The sequence below is a fragment of the Engystomops pustulosus genome, chromosome 3 (genome assembly GCF_040894005.1).
Source record: "Engystomops pustulosus chromosome 3, aEngPut4.maternal, whole genome shotgun sequence".
In the NCBI taxonomy this organism is placed as follows: domain Eukaryota; kingdom Metazoa; phylum Chordata; class Amphibia; order Anura; family Leptodactylidae; genus Engystomops; species Engystomops pustulosus.
Window position 1 is genome coordinate 87,866,979 of NC_092413.1, and position 25,788 is coordinate 87,892,766.

Genomic DNA, 25,788 nt, shown 5'->3' on the forward strand with positions numbered 1-25,788 from the left:
GCAACAGAGAGCTCCATGAAAGTATCAAGTAGTCAGAAATACAAAATGATATTCTCTTCAAGGATGTAGGGAAAGTTTTTTGTTTTTAAGAGACAAAATGTTTCCATCTTATGTGTTAAAACTTCCAATGTTATTTGCAGGAGCTCCCATTTCATGATGTCCATATATCAGTTATCCACATAACAATTTATGGCACATGGGCAGAGATGGCCTTGACTGGACAGCTCCTCTAATGCATATCTCCATTTAACCACTTAGAATGTCCTCTACACCGCTTCTTAGTTTCATCCAATAGCGGCCTGCGCACTCCATTACCGTAATCTGGTGCCGAGTAGAGGAAGACTTACGGGAGCTCTACTTCCTTGAGGAGAGACAAACATAAAAGCTGATAGAGAAAAATATAGACCGTCGCATAGAAAATAAAATCATTTCATTTTCAAATAGAAGCCTTAAAGGCAAAGTGATCAGGCTGTGGCTGCACTATAACGGACACATGGCAGACAACCTCCTGTAAGTGAATTTGGAAGGATGATAGGTATGAAGGGAGAGAGCTTCACATGATGAAGGTATATGACTTGAGAATCTATTGTCCAGCTAAACATGGTGCAGAAAATTGCATTCGAATTGTAGCGTTTTGTATGGTATACACCTAAATCCCCACTTACAAAGCATGGTATCCATTAAAACCAACCATTTCTAGTAACAGGCAGCTTCCTGTATCGGCCCTGGTGATAAAGTACTTCCAGGAATATTCAAAAGATACATGGAAAAATTCCTTTATGTTCCAAGGTAGAGCCATCTTTCTATCAGCATAATAGATGGTATTCCAGATCAGTGAGATGACAACAAAGAATGACTAGGAAGCAGATGCTGAGGACTTCAGAGAGGAAGATACAGACTGGGAATGTTGAAACGTATCATAAATCCATATTTAAAGCAGATATATCAGGTTACATGATGCAATGAAGAGTGAAGAATGATAGCATTTAGAATGATACAAAAGATGTATATCCACCAGGCCACTCGTGCTCGGAGAAGAAAAGGGTCTCTTTGACATGCTTTAAATTCCTAACATTCATCCAGAAGTTACAGACCTCCATATGGCAGTGAAAGTAAGGTCAGGGTGGAAGATGACAAAAACAAGTACCGATCCTCCCCACTCGGAGGATGCTACACGATAACTTAAAAGACTGTAATTCCTCAAACTGAGATAATACATTAGAAATCCATTCTAAATCACTTTTTAAGGAACGGCTCCAGAAATGCAATTGGAAGCAAGAGAGAGAAACTTCTCCGGCCAACAATGCCAAGAAAACATCCGACCAATTTCCTGATGACTGTTTTCCAAACAAGAATGATCTCTTCCTAATGGAGAACACCTTTATCACAGTAACCTTACATTCAAAACCGGAATAAAGTGGAAGACACAGTATTTCAAGAGAGATGGGCGCTTTCCTGACCCGTGGTGGATGTTTTGGATTAGGGCTCTCCACACTGTGGTCAACTGAATGATAACAGATGTAGATGAAGGGAAGGTTTTGTCACACAGTAAACTCTGTAGGCTGAATTTTATTTGGCAAGGTTATGCGAGATGTACAGTTCACAACCCATATGCAGCTGGAAATACTTACTAAAACAAATTCAGGCTATGTCAATTTCAAATCAGCTTCTATAGGCCAACAACACAAATTGTTACATAGTATTCAAAAGATGTTAGAAAGGATATTTCAAGAGAAAAAAAAAACTTTACCCAACAAAGAAAGAAAAACAATAGGAGTTTGCATAGAACCAGCTCATATCTATCCCTAGTGGTAAAATATATATACCTTCAGAACCATTGGTGTATAACATATAGAAAACAAGTCTCTGTGGAGGTAGGGTAAGCCATGGTAGGTAGCAAGATTAGGGTAGGGAAGGGATGAACAAATCAAACAGCAACCAATCAATTTCAATACAGCAAGAACTTCATAAAGGAAACCGGTCTTTCTAAACAGGACTACCTGATCTTCAGACAGCATGATATAGAGCAGGAGCAGCCTCATTAGCATATAGCTTTTTGCCAGTTAAATGCTCTGATAATTCTATAATTAGGAGTCCGGTGGGCAGTGCTCCTTAGCGAGTGACTTCCTACCTTGTATGACTGTAGAGATTACCGTCAGTCACCGACTACGACCACCTACTGGACTGTGCACAAGGCTATATACAAGACTCCTTTACACAAACATGTTAAGTCTGTGAGATCTGACCCCTGTGTTGTCAGATTCCACGGACCTAGCACACTGCACTGGACCTGATCATAGAGAAACATGATGCAAGGAGTCTTTGCCTGCCAGCTGAACAGCGACTCTGAGAGTTGTTACCTGACAGGGGGCCTTGAATCATATTTCTTCATGATGCTAGGAATCCTGTCTACTGAACTGTGCTCGGTCAGTGCAATATATATATGTTTGTGTGCAGGTGGGCCTTAGGCTACGTGCACATGCAAATTGTTTTGGACCTTGTGCTATCCTTTGCTCAATGTCTAGCACGTGGTCCCTTGTATTTCAATGGGCTCACAAGCATTGGCACCTCACACGGCGATAACATACAGGCCCCAACCAATAGGCTACGGATCCATAGCTTGAGGACCGAGAATGCGCATTACTGTATGCAGGTATGCTACATCTGTAAATATCTTAAATTCTGGATTTATTACCCAATGCCACTAATCTGTACAACACAACAGAAGAAAGAAGAACTTCAGTGTTTCCTCTGATCCTTACAAATCCTGCTTACTACTGTGTACCACGATAACATGAACCCATAACATTCCCTAAATTCTGACCATGGCATAAACATATTGGCATTACAGATACACATCAAAAGCATAACTCTACAATGATCATAACCAGAACAAGTAGGTTCAAATATATCGCAGCTTCAGCACTTCTTTCCGGTAACAATAACACACCATCAAATGTTATGTCTAAGCATGTTAGCCATCTGGGGTAGTTAGTTATAACGTTAGTATCGATAATAAAAGAACCAATGTAGGCCGCAAATGTCCGTCTGGCAGCTGGTGACAAATCTCACCGTTAATCTTTCAGTGCTATAAATAAGTCGAATGAATGGGTGTTTTCATGGACTCCCATTGTCTTTCCGAGCATGGTCTAAACATGCACAAAGAAAGCATCCAGCAAAAGTAACTGAAAGATGCCAATAACTCACAGTGTGTGATCCATGAAGACAATGTTTAGACTGTCTTCATACTGAGTTCTTACTGATCTATTGGACTCACCATATAGTTAATAGTTGCCCTCGGGGAGGGCAATTCGACCTACAAGTGCATTAACAGGATATGACAGCACAATGTATTTTTCAGACACGGCACCACGTGACAGCGCTTTTCTGTGCCAGCATCTCTGCAGTCACCACACTGTCTCTTTATACATCCGATTCTTCTATAGATGCCATACAACTTTACATTTAAAACCAGATGCCTGACTCCAGTAAGGACAAACCACTACAATAACGTGACTGTTCACTGACGGGAATTTCAAAAGACGCATCTACAGCTTGTTTTTATGTTCTCTGAATGAGTCGATCTGTCCAATGGTAGAAAAAATGCAGGATTTTTATCAATAGGACAAACTGGGACTCTCTATATGACCTCCAGAGGGACCCCACTCAAGATGGCCTTCTCTGGATAGTGTATATTATGCATGCTACTACCCTAACTGATATCTAGACCTGGGATGAGATAAGATGCCACATACCTAGAATCCTGGGAAGCGTATTTCTTTATTATGTGCTAAAAGTTAAACTTTATATTTTATAAGCCCCCGGTAAATTCTAGCCATCCAATACAGCCAACAAATTTTGCTGCCAGATTCTTGTCATTTGATGGGATGTCAATTCCACCAAATTGAGGAATGTTTGTATATTCACATTCACTTAAAGGAAATCTACCATCAAAATCATGCCTGGATAAACCAGGGACACTTATTCATAGTGGTTATCTCATTATATTTGTTATCCATGGCCTATTTCATTCTAAAATAAAGTTATAAAATTATGCTAATGAGGGGCTCAGGGTGGTGTTTCAAGAGCCCCTCAGAGATGTCTTTTCACTGGTTGTTAAAATGAGCAGAACATGTCTCATCCTCCCCCTGCTCTCTCCCTCCTCCCTCTGCCTGCGTAATCTAGCAGCAGCAGGAAGTCTGGAAGAGGAGACCTGCTCTGTTTATTGTAACAACCAGGGAAAAAAACATATGATTATTGGAAACCCCCCAAAGCCGCTCAGACTCATTAGCATAATTTTAAACCTTTATTTTAGAAGGAAGGAGGCAATGGGTAACAAATACAAGAAGGTTACCACAGTCCCAGTGCCTGGATCTATGAGTGACCCTGGGTTATCATGCAGGATCTTGATCGAAGATTTTCTTTGAGAGGACCATACACTGGAGCACTATTGGATGAACAGCCATTCTCGAACATAGGATCAAGTATGCTAAAATCCAAATACCCAGTCTCTCTACTGCTGTCATTGGAAAGTCAAATGATCCTGCTGAAATAAGACCAACATTTATCTTATACACTCCCCGGCCACTTTATTAGCACTTCCAACTGCTCGTTAACACTTAATTTCTAATCAGCCAATCACATGCCGGCAACTCAGTGCATTTAGGCATGTAGACATGGTCAAGACAATCTCCTGCAGTTCAAACCGAGCATCAGTATGGGGAATAAAGGTGATTTGAGTGCCTTTGAACGTGGCATGGTTGTTGGTGCCAGAAGGGCTGGTCTGAGTATTTCAGAAACTGCTGATCTACTGGGATTTTCACGCACAACCATATCTAGGGTTTACAGAGAATGGTCCGAAAAAGAAAAAACATCCAGTGAGCGGCAGTTCTGTGGGTGGAAATGCCTTGTTGATGCCAGAGGTCAGAGGAGAATGGACAGACTGGTTCGAGCTGATAGAAAGGCAACAGTGACTCAAATCGCCATCCGTTACAACCAAGGTAGGCAGAAGAGCATCTCTGAACGCACAGTACGTCGAACTTTGAGGCAGATGGGCTACAGGAGCAGAAGACCACACCGGGTGCCACTCCTTTCAGCTAAGAACAGGAAACTGAGGCTACAATTTGCACAAGCTCATCGAAATTGGACAGCAGAAGACTGGAAAAACGTTGCGTGGTCTGATGAGTCTCGATTTCTGCTGCGACATTCGGATGGTAGGGTCAGAATTTGGCGTCAACAACATGAAAGCATGGATCCATCCTGCCTTGTATCAACGGTTCAGGCTGGTGGTGGTGTCATGGTGTGGGGAAGATTTTCTTGGCACTCTTTGGGCACCTTGGTACCAATTGAGCATCGTTGCAACGCCACAGCCTACCTGAGTCTTGTTGCTGACCATGTCCATCCCTTTATGACCACAATGTACCCAACATCTGATGGCTATTTTCAGCAGGATAATGCGCAATGTCATAAAGCTGGAATCATCTCAGACTGGTTTCTTGAACATGACAATGAGTTCAATGTACTCAAATGGCCTCCACAGTCACCAGATCTCAATCTTTGGGATGTGGAGGAACGTGAGATTCGCATCATGGATGTGCAGCCGAGGAAACTGTGTGATGCCATCGTGTCAATATGGACCAAAATCTCTGAGGAATGCTTCCAGCACCTTGTTGAATCTATGCCACGAAGAATTGAGGCAGTTCTGAAGGCAAAAGGGGGGCCAACCCGTTACTAGCATGGTGTACCTAATAAAGTGGGCGGTGAGTGTAGGTATGACCATCTTAAAGTATTTGGCCACAAATAAAGGCTTTCCAGAGTAAGTACTATACCCTAATAGGGTCACTCATTTTGTACTTACTCTGATAAAATGTCCCCTTCTGCACTTAGGAGGTGTGAATCAAGCCACCTGCCAGAAGCCTCTTTCAGGACTTCTTGTGACGTCTTATGTACTTCTAGTAGGTCAGGGGGCCATGCGCTTATTTCCCATTCCAGCTTATCCATGACTCCCTCCAACCAATAACATAGTACTGGTAGTGGCAACCCAGAAAGCATAAGAATAAAAGCAGAGACAGATATCAGCCAGAAAGGATTTACCGTAGGTCTGAAATGTAACTTTACATATCTGCGTTAAGCAGATCAAAAGTCTAATGTGGCATAATAAATGTGGTTAATAAAATATTTGTGCTGAGAGTATCTGTGGGATATGAATTATTACTATGCTTAATCTGGATTTCAGACCCAGTACAGCTCTGCTGATGTCTTCTACCCCCATTGGTAGTCATGTAGCTGTAGATGCCAGTTATAGTAGAAACTTGAAAAATAGAAAATTCTAAAGTGAAAATGTCTACCAGGCCACCATGATTGACAAAACAAACACACATATAGAACAAAAAGAAAATATCATAACATCCAAATAAATACAAAAAAAGTCACACTGCCCATACTAATGGCAAACATTGCCATAGATGTCCTCTACATATCAAAACACTGCAACACAATGGGGCATTTCTTTTTTACTATGAATATTGCTGTATGTTAAAATAAAAGTTTTTTCATTCTTTGTAACATTAGCCCCAAATAGTATTAACTAGTGCTGTGTCAGGAAAAAAAAACTATGCAAACATTTTGTAGGTTGTGAGTAAAAGTGATAGGGTCTTTTAAGCACTATATCTGCAAACATGCTAAAACTCTTTGGTCAGTAGTAGGTTATTCGTGGTTTTTGGCCACATTCTTTCATAGCTAGTACCGAGGAGCTATTCCACCATTACAGTAACACCAGAGCAGGGCTTCACAGTGATAGGGGTCTCATTGTCATGTGGCTTTGAGGAGTCTAGTTTCAGCAGCACAACCTTTTCAAAGCATTCAAGATCAATACTTTTATTTACAAGTGTCAGGACCTCACATTATGCAAGAATGATGACCAAAAGGTCTGGAGACAGTTTTCTCAGCACTGGGGGTAGTAGCAGAAGTGTGGGCTGGGGATCCAGATTTACTAGAACATGAAGTAGTTTATCAGCAAATTGTCCATGGCAAAGGCCAGACCTCCTCTGAGGTCAGAGCTACACTGGGACTTTTTGTATGATTACATATTGATTTTCACTATGAAGCTCCAGCAGCAGAATGAAAGAATACATTAACTTCTATGCACTCTCAGATTGTTCAAGCTGCAAAAACGGACAGCCATGTGTGTAAATTCATAGAAATGAATGTGTCTGTGCCACCGACTACATCAAGAAATATAGGCCTCCTGATGTATTCAGTGGGGCGCCCGTGCAGCCTATATTTCTGGCATAGGAATATGGCGAAGACTGTGAACTTTCACTTTTAAAGGTTCACAGGAATGATGCAGAAATGTCCCACCGCCAGCCCAATCCTCATCTGGCCACACCCCTTTATTCCCCCCTATGCCCTGATAAATGTCCCCCAAAAATTGTGTTTTCATGCATGTAGCCTTACTCAGGCCAAATTAACATATATGTAGATTGCTCTGTTCTTTTTCATAGACCTAGAGGAAAGTGTTGCACCAATCTACTCTGCATATTCTAGAGTACTTTCCAGTTGTCATCATGTACTGTCTCCAGTAAGGGCCACAATCTAACTTCTCTATCAGTATGTCTGCGGAATGTGGAAGGAAACAGAGGAAAATCACACAAACACAGGAGACCATACACATTCCATGCACATGTTGCTCTCGGTTGTATTCAGTCTTAGGACCACAGTGCCACAAGAAAATAGGGCATCAAACTAATGTAAAACACATTTAGGGGCCTCTTCATCAGACTGACAATTCCCCAAAATTCACTCCTACAGATATAAGGAATAAACTCCTGGAAAAACTGATCAAAACTGCAGCCAGGTAGCATCTTACTAAATGTTTGATCGATTTGTAGCATTGCTAATCAACTAGTAAATTCTGTACATGCACATACTAGTCTTAAAGGGATACTGTAAGCTTGGATATGGGCTGCACTCTATGGACACTGTGCCATAATCAGTAGGAGCTCAGAACATTTACATATAGTTTTATTGTAAGAGTAATGTAATTTTTTCAATTAAATCACTGCTCTTAAGGCTTTTGCAACGAGAAAATCTGCTATAATTTCACATAAATGAGTGGGCGGTCTTAATTTAAAGGGAGCCTGTCATCAGACATTGGCCTAATACACCACTTCCAGTATGTTGCCAAGTAGCTCAGCACCTTCTAGATCATGTCTCTTTCTTGGTCTGGTGGGGTGGCACCATCTAGAAAATCAACTTTGAAGTGAGATGTTATTTGGTTTTATGAGTCAAGGAGGAGGAGCATTTAACATTAAAGTCAAGCTCTCCCAGCCTTAGAATGCCCTCTTTACTATAACTGATAGTTCTGCATCCAAGGACATCATTGACCAGATCTCCCGGAGTCTTCTGAATCATGCCAATCAGATAGGTGGGGGTGTTCAGAGGCAGGGAGAGCTGACTTCAGTGTTAACTCTCTGACTTTATACAACCAATTAACATATCACTTCAAAGTTTAATTTTCTGTATGATTCCACCAAGCTGATCCATGAAACAAACATTATTGAGAATCTGTTCTAGAAACAATGGTAGTGGTTTATTAGGTCTATTTCTGATGACAGGTTCCCTTTAACAGCTTCATCTATCAAGCACTAGCCCACCCCCTGGACTCCTGAACACAGAAGGACAGGGATTAAAATGAACATATCTTATTGGCGGAGGCCAGTCCTGCTGCCAATGTCCTATCCAGATACAAAAAGTTATCAGTCTACAATCCTGGATGTTTTCCCAGCTGGATCAAGTATATCACAATTGGTCTCATTCTGTCATGATGAATACATTGTATATTTTTGCACCAGTCTGTAGCAGAGATTGTGAATACTTTAGTATAAACACAGTATAAGTGATACTAATAGTGGCGGAAGGTTAAGTATTATTGTTTACAATGTGTGTGCACACCGATGACAGCGAGACATCTTATACATGACCCCCGGTTACATCAGGAGGAGATCTTTACATACTGAAAAACTTCTCATATACAGATAACAAGTGTCCACAGCCAGCAATGGAGCTCCATCACACCCGGGTGACAACTCCTCCAGCATGGGGTCAATGACCCCTGGGACTCCCACTACACAGTTCACACATGGATGTGACCCACTGCCCTCCAGGCATTATTCTGCTTGCCCATGGACACTGGGCAATATATCCCTGTACTATTTCCCAAATAGCTCCAACACAAGCCACAGCACACATCAAGTACATACACAGAATATTATCACTTATACATGTATAGAGTTCTACTAGTGTCAGACAAAGTATATATAAAAGTGTGAGAGCACATGGATGATCCCATGGCTGACACAACAATCACCTCCATCAGGTCCTGATCAGGTAGGTAGTCAATCACTTACTGCACGATGCACACACGGCTATTGATTAGTATGTCCTGGGATGAGGCCCCCTCCCCCACTCACCAGCATTCCCATCACCTCTGTCCAGAGACTGGAGAAGGCGTCAGACCCCATGCCCTCCGCTTGAGGCTCCGCACTGCTGGCTTCTGCCTGCTCCCCGTCCATGGTGGTCCAGCCAGCGATGCCTCAGGTCAGTGCCCCCTGCCCCTCACTAGTGGCATTCCTTAGTTGGCAGCTGTGGGGCAGCCTGTAGAGTGCACCCCTGTGCCCGGGGTGACATAGTATCTCCTGCCTGGGAGCTGAGCCCTCCACTAACTCCAAACTGTGGGCACACACTACTGGCCCCGGCGCCTGGACTAGTCCACAGAGTTCAGCCGGGGGAGGCAGCCCAGCGAGTGCTGCTGGAAGTGGTGTCTCCTGCTCCTCAGCAAGACTTGTAGTAAGGGTCCTCCACACGGAGAGAAGTGCTGAGCCCGGGATGGGAAATGGGCTGAGTGCAGTGTCTGTGTGACCTGGAATGTGTGTACACCTCCCCCTCAGCATGGAGTGTGCTCTCCCGTCTTCACATGACTGCTCACTGAGGAGAGTGACAGTGTGACCCAGGGAATGCCACTTGTTGTGGGCTGTTACCTACCCAGAAAATGTGCAAGCCTTTCACACAAGACCTGGATGCTTCACCAAAGTGTCCTGGAATTTAGAGACAAGAGTCCCCCATGTGATCACTGTCCTGTATGATAATGATACATTATAGGATTAATAATGTAATAATTCCCTTAGATATACAGAATCCTATATTTTCATTGCACTGAGGCTCGTCTGTGGTCCGTATTTCATCAGTGTGTAAAGTGTTTGTGAGCTGTGTGTCCACGCCTGTCAACCACACAGCCACAAAATAACTGAGGCTGACAAATGATGTAACTGGTTTTATCCCAACACTTAAACGGTCTCAAAGTTGTGTTACCTACAAGCTGATCTGCAGATACGGTGTACACATGGATGACACCTGTGCGACATCCATATTTTTCACATTCTCATGGACTTCTGTGAAAAGCTATGAATAGGACTTGAGTTTTGATTAGATTGTGAGCCCCATTGGGGACAGGCAGGCTCTAAATAAAGGAATTATTATCAGTTTTCTACAGCCTCCAAACAAACCACATTCACATGTATTGTTTTTTCATTGTGCAACATCCCCCACCGGGGCCTAGCCTTTTCTCGGGGCCTGGAGTCAGCCGGGGCCCGCAGTACCTGAGTGGCTGGCGGTTGCGGCCTAGGCACGCTAGTGTCACGGTGCTTGGTATGGGGAACCGGAGGGCTGTCCTACAGCCTGGCAGGTCTCCAGCAGGGTGGTATTGGCAAGAAATGATGAGGGAGAGGCTGCTATAGCGGATCTCCCTGGGGCAACCCTTTGGTGTCTAGAGTATGAGTCTCTGTGTAGTGGACAGGGTGCCTGTGATGAGGGCAGCCGTAGTAGCAGGGACCAGACGGAGGCAGAGGTTGAACGAAAACAACTTACAGTTCTTTATTGGAACCGACAGGAACTGCAGCAACGTGCCTTTAACAGAGTAGTGGAGTACTGAGATGCAGTTGGAGGAAGCCACAGGAGGTAGATCGCCAGTCTGGATGCAGAGGGCAGGCTGGGAGGTAGCTGTGTCCCCCTGGTCAGGTGGTGGCTGCTCCTCCAATTACATCTCAGCTTACATTGGACAGAATGTAATACAGGTGATTGGATGATAGATCTTACATCATACAAAACACTTAACTCCTGCCTTGCCAGGCAGGATCTACCACTGCAATGTCCCCTGTGTCCTATAAGGACTATGTAGTGTGATGTAGTGACATGCTGTGGGACGTATTCGCAAGCACTCCTTCGCCTTGCATCGGCGAGGGTGTTGCAATTGCAACAACAGTAGCGGCAGAGAGCAGCTGCCACTTTCTCCTTTATACTTTGACCCTATGACAACCTTTGCATTGCACAAGTTCCAAGTCACAAGTGTAATTTACAAGATGCAGATTAAGAATGGAAAGTAGCAATCGCCCTGCCATAAGCTCCTACATATTACTACATAATGTATGTAACCCCAGTCTCCAGTGCAGCATCTATACAATCCCTACCAGCCGCAGTAAAGAACTGATGAAGATCAGAGGTAACAAATAGTGTTATTGCCTTCCTTCTTCATTATTCACATTGTCTTATTGTGAGTTATTTATTCTATAGTAATATGATTATCCCATCACAGCCTGCCTTATGTAGCATCTTACTAATCAGAGACCATTATCTGGCAGATGAAACCCAACTGCCCCATTCTTCTGTCTCCATCTATATCATCTATTGTCATCAGATCCACACATATACATTTAATGGTGGACTGATGCACATCTACTATGTATGGCCAGTTTTAGTCAGAAAATAACTGATAGCTCACATACATACAGCAATAAGGATTTTTTTCATGTAAAGGCTTCTTTGTGATGTGTGTAGTTAATGCTAAGGGTCTGACCACTGCAAGGCTGGTGTAACAAAAGTGAGTATGATCACGTGATGTGTGTACTTGCCAGAATGACTGTCCCACACGCTGGGTTATGGAACTGAGCTGACATGCTAAGTTCAGCTCTGTTGCTCCGTGTTTGGATATTCAATCGGTAAGGACACACAGTGAGATGGACTGATAAAAAAAAATCGTGATCATATGAAGTTGGCCTTACCCTCAGAAACAATAAGATTAGGGGCCTGCAAGTTCTATAGGATGAAGCACCCAGGAAAGTGTCGGGGTACCCACAGGTGCTAGTCCCCGATTAAAGTTGTTGGCATCAGCTGCCTCTGAAAAGAATTATAGAGAACCTGTCATCAGCAATTAATCTAATAAACCACTACTAGTCTATGGTCAGACAGTACCTTCTAGTACCTCACTTCTAGTAGTTGTTTCTTTCTTGGTCCAGTGTGGTGGCCTCATCCAGAAAATCAACTTTGAAGTGAGAAGTAAATTTGTTGTATAAAGTCAAGGAGTCTGAGAATTTAACCCTGAAGTCAAGGTGGGGAGCTCTGAACACCTCCTCCTCTGTGACTGACATCATGCATAGGACTTTAGGAGATCTGGTTAGTGATGTCTATGTATGTAGAACCATCAATTACACTGAAGGAGGCTTTCTGAGGAAGAGAGAGCTTGACTAAAGTGCTAAAATACCTTTTGACAGTAGCCGAGTGTGCGAAACGCGCGTCAGGGATCTATGAATTCCCCTGCTGTGTCCCTGCATCCCAACATGCCTACAGGTTACAAGTAATAGGTGTTAACTGACATTTACATGGACTGGACAGTACCTCCAGACTGGTTCATATATATATCAGAATTTAGGTTACCGTATGAGCTCTTGGGTGTACTCTTCCTCGTTATATTTCCCAATTTTCCCAGCTATTTGTGATGATTCATGATTTTTGTATTAAGATTATTATTGTATTATAATAAAGTAAAGACAATTTTTATGGTAATTAGACTCCTTTTGTGGTTTATATCCCTACAGATATTGGTCTATTATTAAACCTAGTGAAAATTATTTTATATATAATACCTATAAACACGCACATCTACATAGATTACACTACCCAAGTATGTTTTTGTACATATAGATGGGCACATGGAATAATGTTTTTCAAAATGAATAAAAAAAAATCCTTACAAATATTCTAAATTGACTAATACTAATATCAATGTTTTACAACCACTTTTACGGAGACACTAATGTTGTGCTCCTCACCTGTCTTCCATAATGTAAAAAACAGGTTTGATGAGCTCAGTAGTGCTGAAGGCTTTAGGTTGGAGACACACCTTTATTAAAGTATGTTAGAGCCTGAAAAATATTTTAAGAAAGCAAATACTAGAACATGGTCATGAGCTTTTTTTGCTTTAACTCAGTTGACTGGTGTTGCATGATCTTCCAACTAAAATAGCTACGAAACATCCTGTGGAGGAACTGCCTTTTAATTTTTCAATGGTCTTCTTTCTTCATGTGAGCAGGCCTACCTCACAAAGTCAATATTATGTACTTTAAAGTGTCCCTGGGATTACTGGAGGTATGTGCCATGAGCTGAGCTGTGTGGAAATAGGTCTGTCTTTATTTCTTTACACTCTCCACAAATATTTAACGGTTTTAAATGGAAAACTCAATACACATGGACGCATGCCTTCATTCAGGCCACGTTCACACACTACATTTAACATGCCATTCAAAGGCAGTGTGAGGGGCTTCGTAAGTGTTTTTTCACTGAAACCTTTACATGCAATATACATGGGGGAGAAACTCCTCCCTGTGCTTACATTGCATATCTAAACGCAATTCGTGTGTAGTAGTATAAAAAGAGTGCTCATTACCACAATCTCAAGCATGGATAAAGCAGGCACTGCAACTGTGGTAATCTTCTTATATTTGTTATCCTTGGCCTCCTTCTAAAATTAACTTTTAAAATTATGCTAATTAGTATAACGGGCTCATGGGGGTCCTTCCGTCCTGCAGCTTCATGGGCTGTTAGACTGTCTCACCCTCCCCCCTTCTTGGAAAAGGCGGGGAGTGCTGCTGCACAGTGTAACAGACTGTGAATCTGCATCATGGAAAGGCTATGGTAACACCCCTTTCCCCCGTAGCCTTTCTGGTTAATTAGCATCATTTTAAAGTTTGGGGGTTTTTTTAGAAGGAAGGAGAACATGGATAACAAATATAAGAGGATTACCAGTCACAGTGCCTGGACCTATTGGTAAATGTCCATGATTTATCATGTTTGATTTTGATAGTAGTTTTCCTTTAACCCCTTAACGCTCTGCGCCGTAGCTCTCTTCATACAAAGGTGGGGGTTGTTGCATATTGCAGCAAACCCCCACCGCTAATAACCGCGCTCGGTGCTTGCAACCTTTCGTTGTCGCTGGTGTCATTTAAAAGATGGGGCCCCGCCGGCGTCGCCATCTTTATTCCGATCGCTGCGCCCCTGAACGTCATCGGGGGGCGGCGATCGGTTGCCATGGTAGCCTCGGGTCTTCATTTGACCCTGGCAAATGAAGACTGGCATCTGAAATCTGGCATCTGCAGATTTGTTACAATGAGCCAGTGGCTCATTGTAATGAAAGAGCTGCAAAAATGCCATATATTGCAATACAGAAGTATTGCAGTATATGGTAGGAGCGATCTGACCATCTAGGGTTAATGTACCCTAGATGGTTTAAGAATTAGTGGAGAAAAAAAAAGTTTAAAAAATTAATAAAATATTAAAAATTCAAATCACCCCCCTTTCGCTAGAACTGATATAAAACATAATAAACTCACAGACACATTAGGTATCGCCGCGTCCCAAAATGCCCGATCTATCAAAATATAAAAACTGTTGCGGCCGGCGGTGACCTCCGAGAGGGGAAATGGCACCCAAATGTCCGAAATGCGACTTTTACACCTTTTTACATAACATAAAAAATGGAATAAAAAATGATCAAAATGTCGCACAGACCTCAAAATGGTAGCAATGTAAAGGTCGGCTCAATTCGCAAAAAAATTACACCTCACACATCTCCGTGCACCAAAGTATGAAAAAGTTATTAGTTTCAAAAGATGGCAAAAACATTTTTTTCTTTTTTGTACACATTCGTTTAGTTTTTGAAAATGTATTAAAATACAATAAAACCTGTATAAATTTGGTATCACCGCGATCGCACCGAACCAAAGAATAAAGCTGAGGTGTTATTTTGAGTGTACAGTCAAAGTCGTAAAAACAGCCCACAAGAACGTGCGTTTTTTTTTTCAATTTTTCCACATTTGGAATTTTTTTTCAGCTTCATAGTACACGGCATGTTAAAATAAATAACATTACAGGAAAGTAAAATTTGTTACACACAAAATAAGCCCTCACACAGGTCTGTACACGTAAAAACGAAAAAGTTATGGATTTTTGAAGGTGGAGAGCGAGAAATGAGCGAAAATACCCTGCGTTCTTAAGGGGTTAAGCAACTTGGTCAGACACCCACTCCACATGTTTTCTGGATTAACAGGCCACTTAACCCAAAAGTTCAGTTCAGTCGTTCTAAGTTCATTGTGGTACATCCCACAAGCGCACATAGTCAGCTTGTCAGGCAACAGGCTCAAAGGGGTTGTCTGCTTTCAGCAAATAATTGATATGGTTTGTGTAAGGAAAAGTTATACAATTTTCCAATATACTTTGTGTTTTGATTCCTCACAGTTTTCTAGCTCTCTGCTTGCTGTGCTTCTATCCTGCAGGTGTACGAGCAGTTAGTATCACATGGCTATAATTACTCTCTATGATAATAGCATTTCTTGCACCTGCCAGTCCATAACATGACCATGGACATCTGTTCTATGCACTGGAAGTAAACACAGACAACAAGCAGAGATCTTGAAAAGGATGAGGAATTGATACAGATTGTATATTGGAAAATTGTAACTTTTCAATACACAAACAATATCAATTATTTGCTGAATATGGACAATTTCACGATTCTTAAAAACATACAGAAAAACTGTGTCCTATCTATATACAGGCCCAAAATAATAAATCTGCACACCTGGATCATCCGGGCATGCATGTTTTGTTAAAGGGTATAGGAAGAGCAGTACTTTACATTATACATGAATGTCAATAAATTACATTGTACAGTATTTGACAACTTGTACATTTTCACACATGTCCGGCAGTTGGAAAAGCAGGTAAAACAATGTTTTGGCTGAGAGTCAAATATCCAGACTGTCTGCAGATATTGCATTACAATACAGTGAGAACACATACGTTGATTAATGCTTCATCCGCCAGGGAGCAAGATATTCTGACTGCTTAGCATATGTCAGGGAGCACCTGGTAGGAGAAAATGGTTCCCAAATGTGACTGCAACACACATTCAGTATTTTCTTACTTTCCACTCATTCCAGTTGTCTTAGCGTGCAAGTAAGTAATGGAGTGAATGTACTTATCTGTAAATCATATTACACAGTTATTTTCTTTAAAAAAAAAACACGTCCCTCAACTTCACCTTTTCTGCATGATTTATATCTGTCTTCCCCAACCAGAGGGCCGCAGCCTGGTGCCGGGACATTCAGTATTGGGCCGCAGAAGAAGAATGAGGCAGGATTAGCTACTGCCTGAAGGTGTGGAAGTACTTGGGCATGAAGTTTCTGCCCTTCATATGTTCCATCACCAGTACTTGTGTCCTTCTACAGCAACTCTCCCCATGCCCCCCTCTCTCTGGGAAAATGTGCTCTACCGGTCCCTACAGAAAAGAAAAGGTTGGGGACCACAGTTTATCATAATGTATTATATCTATTATTATTAACAGGATATTTTTAATGACCTATTCTTCTGGTAATTAATATCAGATTGGTGGTGACACTTGACACCCCCACCAATCGGCTGTATGGATGCATACTGTGTCCTCACAATCTACCAAGCACAGCGATGTACATTGTATAGAATGTACAATTGCAGCCCTATGCAATTGAATGTGACTGAACTACAAACAGTCCATGTGGTCGAAGGACATGACATCAATGACCTGTAAAACAGAAGCAGCACTCAATGGAGAACTCAATTGCTTGTAAAAGTGGATGGTGGTGCCAGATGTCATACCAATGCCCTTCTGATATTTCTCACCTGTATTTAGAAAATGTCTTGAAATCTCCCTGGAAATATAACCTGTCATTACTAAAGGTTGAGGTATGGAATTTTACTTGACTTTTAGAATAGTAGAAAATTAGAACATAGGTCCACCACCCGGCCTGAATTGACACCATCATAAATAACATCATATTAGGTCAGGTGAGCCATTGTAACTTTGGACAACACACTGGCCTTAACTGTAACAAATCATATATACACTGCTCAAAAAATTATAGGGAACACTCAAATGATTTAAATATTCTCGTATTCTGTACAAAGTTGAGTGTGCTAACAACAAAATTACAAAAAAATCATCAATAGAAATCAAATTTATTAACCAATGGAGGCCTGGATTGGGAGTCACCCAAGTGGAAAAATATACTACAGGCTGATCCAGCTTTGATGTAATGTCCGAAAAACAAGGCAAAATGAGGCTGAGTATTGTGTGTGGCCTCCACCTGCCTGTAAGACCTCCCAACGTTGCCTCGGCATTCTCTTGATGAGGTTGCAGATGGTCTCCTGTGGAATCTTATCCCAGACCTGGACTAAAGCATCCGCCAACTCCTAGACTGTGGTGCAACGTGACATAGATCGATGAATCGAGACATGATGTCCCAGATATGCTCAATTGAATTAAGGTCGGGGGAACAAGCAGTACATTCCATAGTTTTAATTCCTTCATCTTGCAGGAATTGCTGGCATATTCTAGCCACATGAGATCTAGCAAATTCCTGCATTAGGAGGAACACGGGGCCACCCCCACCAGCATTTGGTTTCTCATGGGGGCAACCTTTGGAGGACACTGCACATCGGCCATGCTGAAGGAAGTTGAAGGCAGCAGATCGCTCTCCACGGCGTCTCCGGACTCTGTCACATGTGCTCATTGTCACCTGCTTTCATCTGTGGCGAATTTGCCAATCCTGATGTTCTCTTGTAAACGCCAAGCGTCATGCATGGTGTTGGCTGTGAGCACAACCCCATTTGTGGATGTTGGCCCTTTATACCATCCTCATGGAGTCGATCTCTAACTGTTTGTGCAGACACATGCTCATTTGTGGCCTGTTGGAGGTCATGCTCCTCCTGTTCCTCCTTGCACAAAGGAGGAGGTAGTGGTCCTTCTGCTGGGTTGTTGTCCTCCTATGCCCCTTCCAAGTCTCCTGGTGTATTGGCCTGTCTCCTGGTAGCTTTCCAGCCACTGGACACTGCGCTGACAGACAGAGCAAACCTTCTTACCACAGCTCGCACTGATGTGCCATTCTGGATGAGCTGCACTACCTGAGCCACTTGTCTGGGTGAGGTCATACAGGCACATCCAAACTGAGCCTCATTATGCCTTGTTTTAAGAACATTACATCAAAGTTGGATCAACCTGTACTGTAGTGTGTTTCCTGTTTAATTTTGGAGGAGACTCTGCCATTGTTTAATAAATTTGATTTCCATTAAAGATTTTTTTTTTTATTTTGTCAGAACAAAGTATTCAATGAGAATATTTCATTCATTTAGATCTAGTGGCATTTGAGTGCCATAGACATTGGGGCAGATTTATCAAGCTGTCTGAAAGTCAGAATATTTCTAGTTGCCCATGGCAACCAATCACAGCTCAGCTTTCATTTTACCAGTGCTCATTTTAAAGGGGAGCTGTGATTGGTTGCCATGGACAACTAGAAATATTCTGATTTTCAGACACTTGATAAATTTGCCCCATTGTATATCTAAAACATGAAGAACAAAGTGTAAGCATAAACTAATTGAATGGTATTAACGATTCCTGGCAGTTTTGTTGATAATGAAAGAAGTAATTGCAAGCACAGAACCGGTTTCTTGTTACCAATCTCCCTGGTAACGACTGTGAGACTGGCATTAGTGCCAATCGTGCATGCGTGGTCCGAACTCTCAATTCCGCAGCTGCGCCTCTGGAGTGTGCGCACATGTGCCGCACACAAGGTGGTGCTAGTTTGCAACAGCTGTACGTATAGATGTGCATGCTTCCGTTCTCTCCAGCAGCCAATAGGTGTTCTGTGTGTTCTGTGCATGAGCACACAGAACTTCACGGGAGCGGAGCATCATGTGAGTATAGGTTTTTTAAAGGAAGGGAATGTAATTACGTTTTGGGTTTCTTTTTTTTTTTCATTTGGTGGCTGTACAACCCCTTTAAATTGCAAGATGAACCGAGTGTTAGAGTGTCATCAGTAGGTTGCAACAGAGATACTGAGAGATTAGAAGTAGAAATAAAAAATAGAAATGAGTGGACGCCCCTTACCCGCATCCAACACCGCTTCCTTCTGAACAATGGCCTTTAGGAATCGGAAGATGAGTGTCAAAAAACTCTAGACCATTGGATACTATTTACCCTAACATGCTCTGGTGTGTTAGACGTCCTACAATAGTACCTGACCACACTCTTTAAATAGCGTGGGGTGCCATGTTTCGGCAGACAATTAGTGACTTGTAAACGGCTCAAGGCCACAAAAAAAGTTGAGACACTGACACCACTGTTGTTGGCTAATATTTCAATGAATTGTTTGAGATGGGGAAACCAACATTGCATGTTTCTACTTAAAAGCCCTACTTTCATGATATAATATCACTGTACACTGTACTTTTAATGTTTTCCATTAATTTTACCCGATAGCAAAATAGTCTTAATTTTTTTTTAACAGTTTAGACTTGCTCATATAAACAAGGTAACTTCTAAGGAGTTTTGTTTCTCAAATTGAACACTTTTTTTCATAGGGGAGATCTTCTATACAATTTAATAATATAGTTGTCCATTTTTTAACCTTTGATTTTGTAGCTTCAGCCTGACCATAAGTACTGCTGTGTATTGTTTTTCATGTTCTGATTATCTTCTTTTATTTGGTTGCTTTGTTTTTGCCCATTCTGCCAACTTTTACAATATTTCAAGCTTCGTTTTGGGTATCCCATGGAGTTCTGACATCAACACGGAGTCATCAATAAATAGATAAAAAATTCAAATTGGTCCCTGTTCAAATACACACACACCGCCCCTTTAAACACAATCGACAAGCAGACTCCATGAGCGAGAGATGAACAAACGGGTTGCTACAAAACTAAATCATGTGACAATTTCAACATCTTTAGAAAGTTGGGAAGTACATCAAAGCATTTTTTCCTTCCAAATAGTTTGGGTGGAGAAACACTTTATTACACCTTGTGTAACCACAAGGCTGTGTGTCTGCCAGGCTTGCTGAACAGACTGGCTTTATACCAGAGCTGTCATTGACACAGTTGTAGCCTTATGAATTTTGGCTCCCATGGTTTTCATATTAAATTCTAGCATAGTCTTGTGACAAGGAATGTGTTCATCCTGCCTCTTCCTTTTTTTAATGCCAGGAGCTATAAACCCTGTGTATAGTATTTTTATATCGTACATCATCCGTTACCTTACAAGAATCACAGATTGCAAAATAAGAATTCCAATTGTATACTGAGAAATCCCCAAGTGACCTCTCTTTATCTGTTGGTATATGGAATATACATTGTAATATCTGAACAATGGCTTAAGCCAAAATAAGCGGGAAATACTACCATTGAGGCAAGTCAATTACAAGGAGCCATGAAAAAGAGGCAATTTTTCCATATATTTAACCATTGTTACCAAGTTACATTAGAGCTGCTGGTTACATTAATTTCCCGCTGTCCTACTAATAGTACAGTTTGGATAAAAGCTGTCAGGCAGATTGAGCTCCAGTACATTGGATAAATTGCCATGTTCTCCCTGTGATGGCATACCTATACTTTGCTTTGGAATAGGTAGAATGGAAATATTGTGGGGTTGTGCTTTATAATGCACTTCCCCATAATAGCAGAACAATTCCCTAAACAAAACATTATATTAGGGGGCCTGTACAGATATGAATGTATTAACAGGACATATATTTAATATGGTTATGTAAGTGATCATAACATTTTCTTGAATATTCTCTCCTATAATCTTCGTAAACCTTTGTTTTGAAATTGAGTGAAATGACCTTAAATCATGTTTGTTTCCTATAATATATGCACAGATTTATGTGAAAGTCACCAAAGTTATGTCTTTGTAGAAGCTGCATTCCATTGCTTGAGTAAGGCCTAAAGGCAACATTGAGTCTTTCAGGTAACTGTGAGATACTGACCGAATATTTTTTATATAAATGCATTGTAGGTAAAAAGGTAGTAAAGGTATATACATGTGTAATTCTATATACAGTGTGTGTCTCTGTACATATAGATATGTGTGCGTGTATCTAAAGTGTAGTAGCTTCTTTTTCATTAGTATAAACCATGCTTGAAAGGTTTTTTGCAGTCACAGTAAAGTAAAAAAAAATAGCTTATCAGTGGGGGTCCTAGCAGTGTAAACCTCACAAATGTAGAGCTCAGGGTCCACTTCTTGGAGCTCAACTGAAATGCAAGATACCTCTTATCCTGTGGATAGGGGATAACTTGTATTTGGACCACCCCTGCACTGTTCTTAGTATATATGCCCCATTATCTAGGTCAAAAAGCTTTGTCAATAGGAAATGACTGAAAGATCAAAATTCTCTTGATACAAGTAACCTCAGATATATTATCTATATGTATATTTGTATGTCTGGCACCTCATTTTCCTTGATTGACCTTTTTTTCATGTCAATATTAACAAGCAATCTCTGTAATGTTTGACTTACCCTATATACTCGAGTATATATGCTGAATTTTTCAGCACAAAAAATTTGCTGAAAAAACCACACCACGGCTTATATACAAGTCTATAAAAAAAATAAACTGACATACTCACCTTCTCCTGATGCTTGCCGTGTCTCCCCGATACTCCCGTCCCCATGGCTCCTCTTCTGTCTTCTCTCTGTTGTAACAGCCGGCAGAGGCGCAGCCATGCACTCTGCTGGCTGGCGCATACTATGTCACCATGTCATAGTGTGCACCGGCCGGCAAAGTGCATGAACGGGAGAGGCGCCACAGGGATGGGAGCATCGGGGAGCCGCGCCAAGCATCGGAGACTGCCGGAAGGTGAGTATGTAAGTTTATTTTTTTTGTAGTGGGCAACTGGGGGCTGGCTATATACTACTGGGGGCTGGCTGGCTGGCTATATACCTACATTTCTAGGTAAAAAGCAAATGCATTTCCCACCCTCCGCTTATACTGTACCAGTCTTTGGTGGTAAAATTAGGGGCCGCGGCTTATACTTTTAGTCAGCTTATACTCGAGTATATACAGTAGATGGTAATAGTAGAAAATAAGTCCCTTGGCCTTTTGTACTGGATATACTGTTAGGGTCCAGCCTGGCGTAGAATTGCACCTTAACTTGTGCCAGAAACCTGTGCAGGCTATAGGTTATGTGTCGGGCAGTGGCATCGGTGCCGGGGCCCATTCTACACCCTGCTCACTTCCAGACAAACTTGGGAAGGAGGTGATGTAAGCCATGATAAATGCCCCCAGAAAGTTTTCTATTCTAGTTTAAAAAGAACAGATGATAAAGATGAACAGTAGTAGTACCTAAACAGAAAGCCTTATACTATCAATAATACTACATTGTGAATCCACCACTGGACAAAACTGCTTAAAACAGCTGCCTTAAAAATGCAAAAATGTGAACAGTGGCAGTAGATGTTTCAAATGTGAAAGAATTTCAGATCTGTTTAAAACCAGAAAACTTGGCTCTCAAAAAAAGTCAGCTGGAAACATTTGGCCAAATCAGAAATGTAGATGATCTGTTTTTTGAAATAAATATGCCAAATAATCTAAACATGGTATATTATGTCATATAATCTACTTAGTACACAGGTCACTTTAATACCCTGCCACATAAATCAGTTTCTGCCCAAAGTGAAAGCATAAGTATATATATATATATGTTGTGTATGTTTGTATGTGTAGATATGTGTGTATAGACAATTCTGGCTGGCTGATATATTTCCTGTGATGGCAGCTTAGGGACTATAAAAAAAAACTACTGCTGTGCAGTTTGTGTATTTTTTTTTTATCTAGAAACAACACACCTACATTAGCATTCTGAATAGCAAACACACTTGTAAGAAACACCTACGTATCTCCATCACAAAAGGGTTCATTATCATTATGCTTTTTTTAATTATCACACCTGGCATGCAGATAAGGGGTTTCCTTATTAAAAGACTGTCTAGCAGTGAATTCACTTCCCTTGCCTACCACCCCCTTCAGCAAAAATGTAGTTATGTTAGAACCAGCGACATTTGCTGTGTGATGAACAGGTCCATCAGAATTCACATCCAGCGGATACGGCCGAAAAATGACCCAAATCTGAACACCTGCCATAGGTACTTGCAAAGGCGCCCAGGGCACATAATTTTGGAAGGAAATTTGTTGCTCTCCTGTGATATAACAAGGAGCAACAATCCTTTGGCGCATTACTGACTAAAGTCCGGGTTCATATTCTCCGTTGCAAACCAGAATAATGTGGTCCAGGTCCGCTCATCCCTAGTCATAATGTAGCCACACTTTTAATCATGAGATGTGATGCAATATAGTGGATTACATTATGTCAGACAGCTTATTTTCATAAACCCAAGCACGGGGGCCAAAGATTGACAGACCTAGATAAACTGCGGTCCTCACTGTAGTGGAGCCAACCCATACATGTCTCACATGTTCCTCAATATGTAACAATATCAATTTAGAGAAACCACTCCTCCTTAAACTGCGGACATACTGTATTATCATTAATAACATTCAACACGTTAACAAGGAAAATAAAAGCATGTTTGGTACTAAACAATATAATTTATGAATATCATTTATCCCAGGTAAAATTGAGAGGGTGTTGTCCCCATGTCTCACTATCCTTGCCTCTACTACTATCTGTACCTATTGCAAGAGCATTTCCTCAACAGGTTGAGGATAATATAACTTATAACGCAAACTGTTAAAAAAAAAAACCCATGACATTGTGACATTTCTTCACTTGCTCCAATGTTTTATACAAGTGTGGTTCAATTTTATTATTTCATCAAACAAATGGTTTTTTTGCTTTTATGCTGCTTTTATTCCAATCTTCAGTTTATTACTCCAGGTTCTTACAGTTATTATCCATCAGTTGTCACTGGCGGGATAAATACTTCTACTCCTTCATTCTGAAGTTATTTTGGAAATAAATGTGCCAAATAAAATATCTTTTCACTGAAAGTGTAATTCTTATCTCCACTCCTTTCCACTAAGACCAGGATATCATTCCTCCTTATGCCATTACATTTCCTCACTCGATATGCAGGCTATTTGGAAATGATCACATAACTCCTAGCCCAAGTTAAACAGAGCGCTCTTCTCCTTATAACATATACCAAGATAAACAGAGAAAAATGAAAATAGCAGCAATCCAATTAAAAGGAAGAGCAGTGAGATCCAGTAAATAAGATCAGCTTTCAGCCACAGTAATTACATTCTGCTTAGCCCAACACCATTACTAACAGAAATTTCATTTTTCCTGAACGTTCTGTTCAGAAACATTTGCTAAGGGCAACAGTACATCAAATACATTTCTAGGTAAAAAGCATCAACATGTGTTGGGCAATCGTGAAAGCTCCATCAAGTTGCCCCAATATTATTAGGAAACTAGCAACTATGAAATGAATATTTCTCATAGCCAATGTAGCAATAATGTAAATGCACAATTCAAAGCTGTCTGTGGATAGAAGATAACTTACCATAATGTGACATCTGTAACAGTCTTGCAGTGATGTAATTCCGCTGCACACTGGCAGGACACAAGGTCCAAGAAGCCACTTAGTTCTGCTAAGTAAGTTTGGAGGGTTTTCGATTCTTAGCACAATACAACCTTTTTCACATTCCAGGAGAAAGGTATCCGTGTGCCCAAACCAGGTATTTCTCAGAATAACTCCAAAGCACTGCTAGCTATGCCATCCTTTACACATTACAATAAACATTTAGATAATGCAAATAACTGCACTTCGTATCCAGTTACAAGTCCAGAAGACCAGCAAAGTAAAACACCTCTTTCCCCTAACTACACAAAATGTAAGTAAAGTGACTTCCTTTCTAAACCTTTGGAACCATCCCCCATATCATGATCACCTATCCACAATGAAGACTTTTAAGCCACAACATCTCCTTCTTGTAACTGACCCCCTGCAATGTGTTGAGAGAGTCATCTCCTGCTGAGTTTGCCTGGAACTGATAAGGTATAGCCCTGACAGATAAAAAGCCAAACTGCTGTACAAATAAATAATACCACAATACAGCAGAATTGCATCAGTATCTTATGACAAAACACTTTATTTTTTTAAATCTAAATTTCAGACTTCATCACATCAATCAATTTTACATGGAATCGGGACTAGTAGCATTCACCCAATCGCTGGAGCAGCTTTATTGAAAATGTGTAGTAAAGAAGAGACTGCCACTTTAAGCTTTGTTCTAAGCTATTAATTCATAGTTCAGGTTTGTTGCAGAATGTTTGATGTATTTGTTTGTAATTCACAAATTGTCTAAATGATTTTATAAAATAAAATGAACAGAATTCCAGCTCTCATATCTTGTGGATGAGAAATGCCAAAAGTGATTCAGCTGTGGAACAGATATGAGAGAGCGCCAAAAGTCTGCTGTGTTACTGCTCCATAAAACACGTCAGCCATCTATTTTAGAGAAGTATGAACCCACAGTCAATGGAAACTGAAATCCATAATTCTGCTGCCAAAACCATCAGAACAACTGCTGTTATGGAACAGGAGACAGAATTTTAGTATCAGT

At 41.1% G+C, this 25,788-nt stretch overlaps 1 protein-coding gene across 11 annotated transcripts in view; it reads right to left on the minus strand.

The window, feature by feature from the left end:
* SASH1 (SAM and SH3 domain containing 1) overlaps positions 1–25,788 on the minus strand; it is a 568,005-nt gene that overhangs the window by 102,204 nt on the left and 440,013 nt on the right. Inside the window, exon 1 of one of the 11 annotated variants that reach the window (XM_072141339.1) lies at positions 10,924–11,056. The exons of 6 other annotated variants lie outside the window; for them this stretch is intronic. Coding sequence is in view for 4 of the 5 variants with exons in the window: in XM_072141333.1 (XP_071997434.1) it covers positions 9,471–9,572 (102 nt within the window). In the remaining variant the exon portion in view is untranslated. 4 more of the 11 variants (XM_072141334.1, XM_072141333.1, XM_072141340.1 and 1 more) reach the window with 4 other exon arrangements.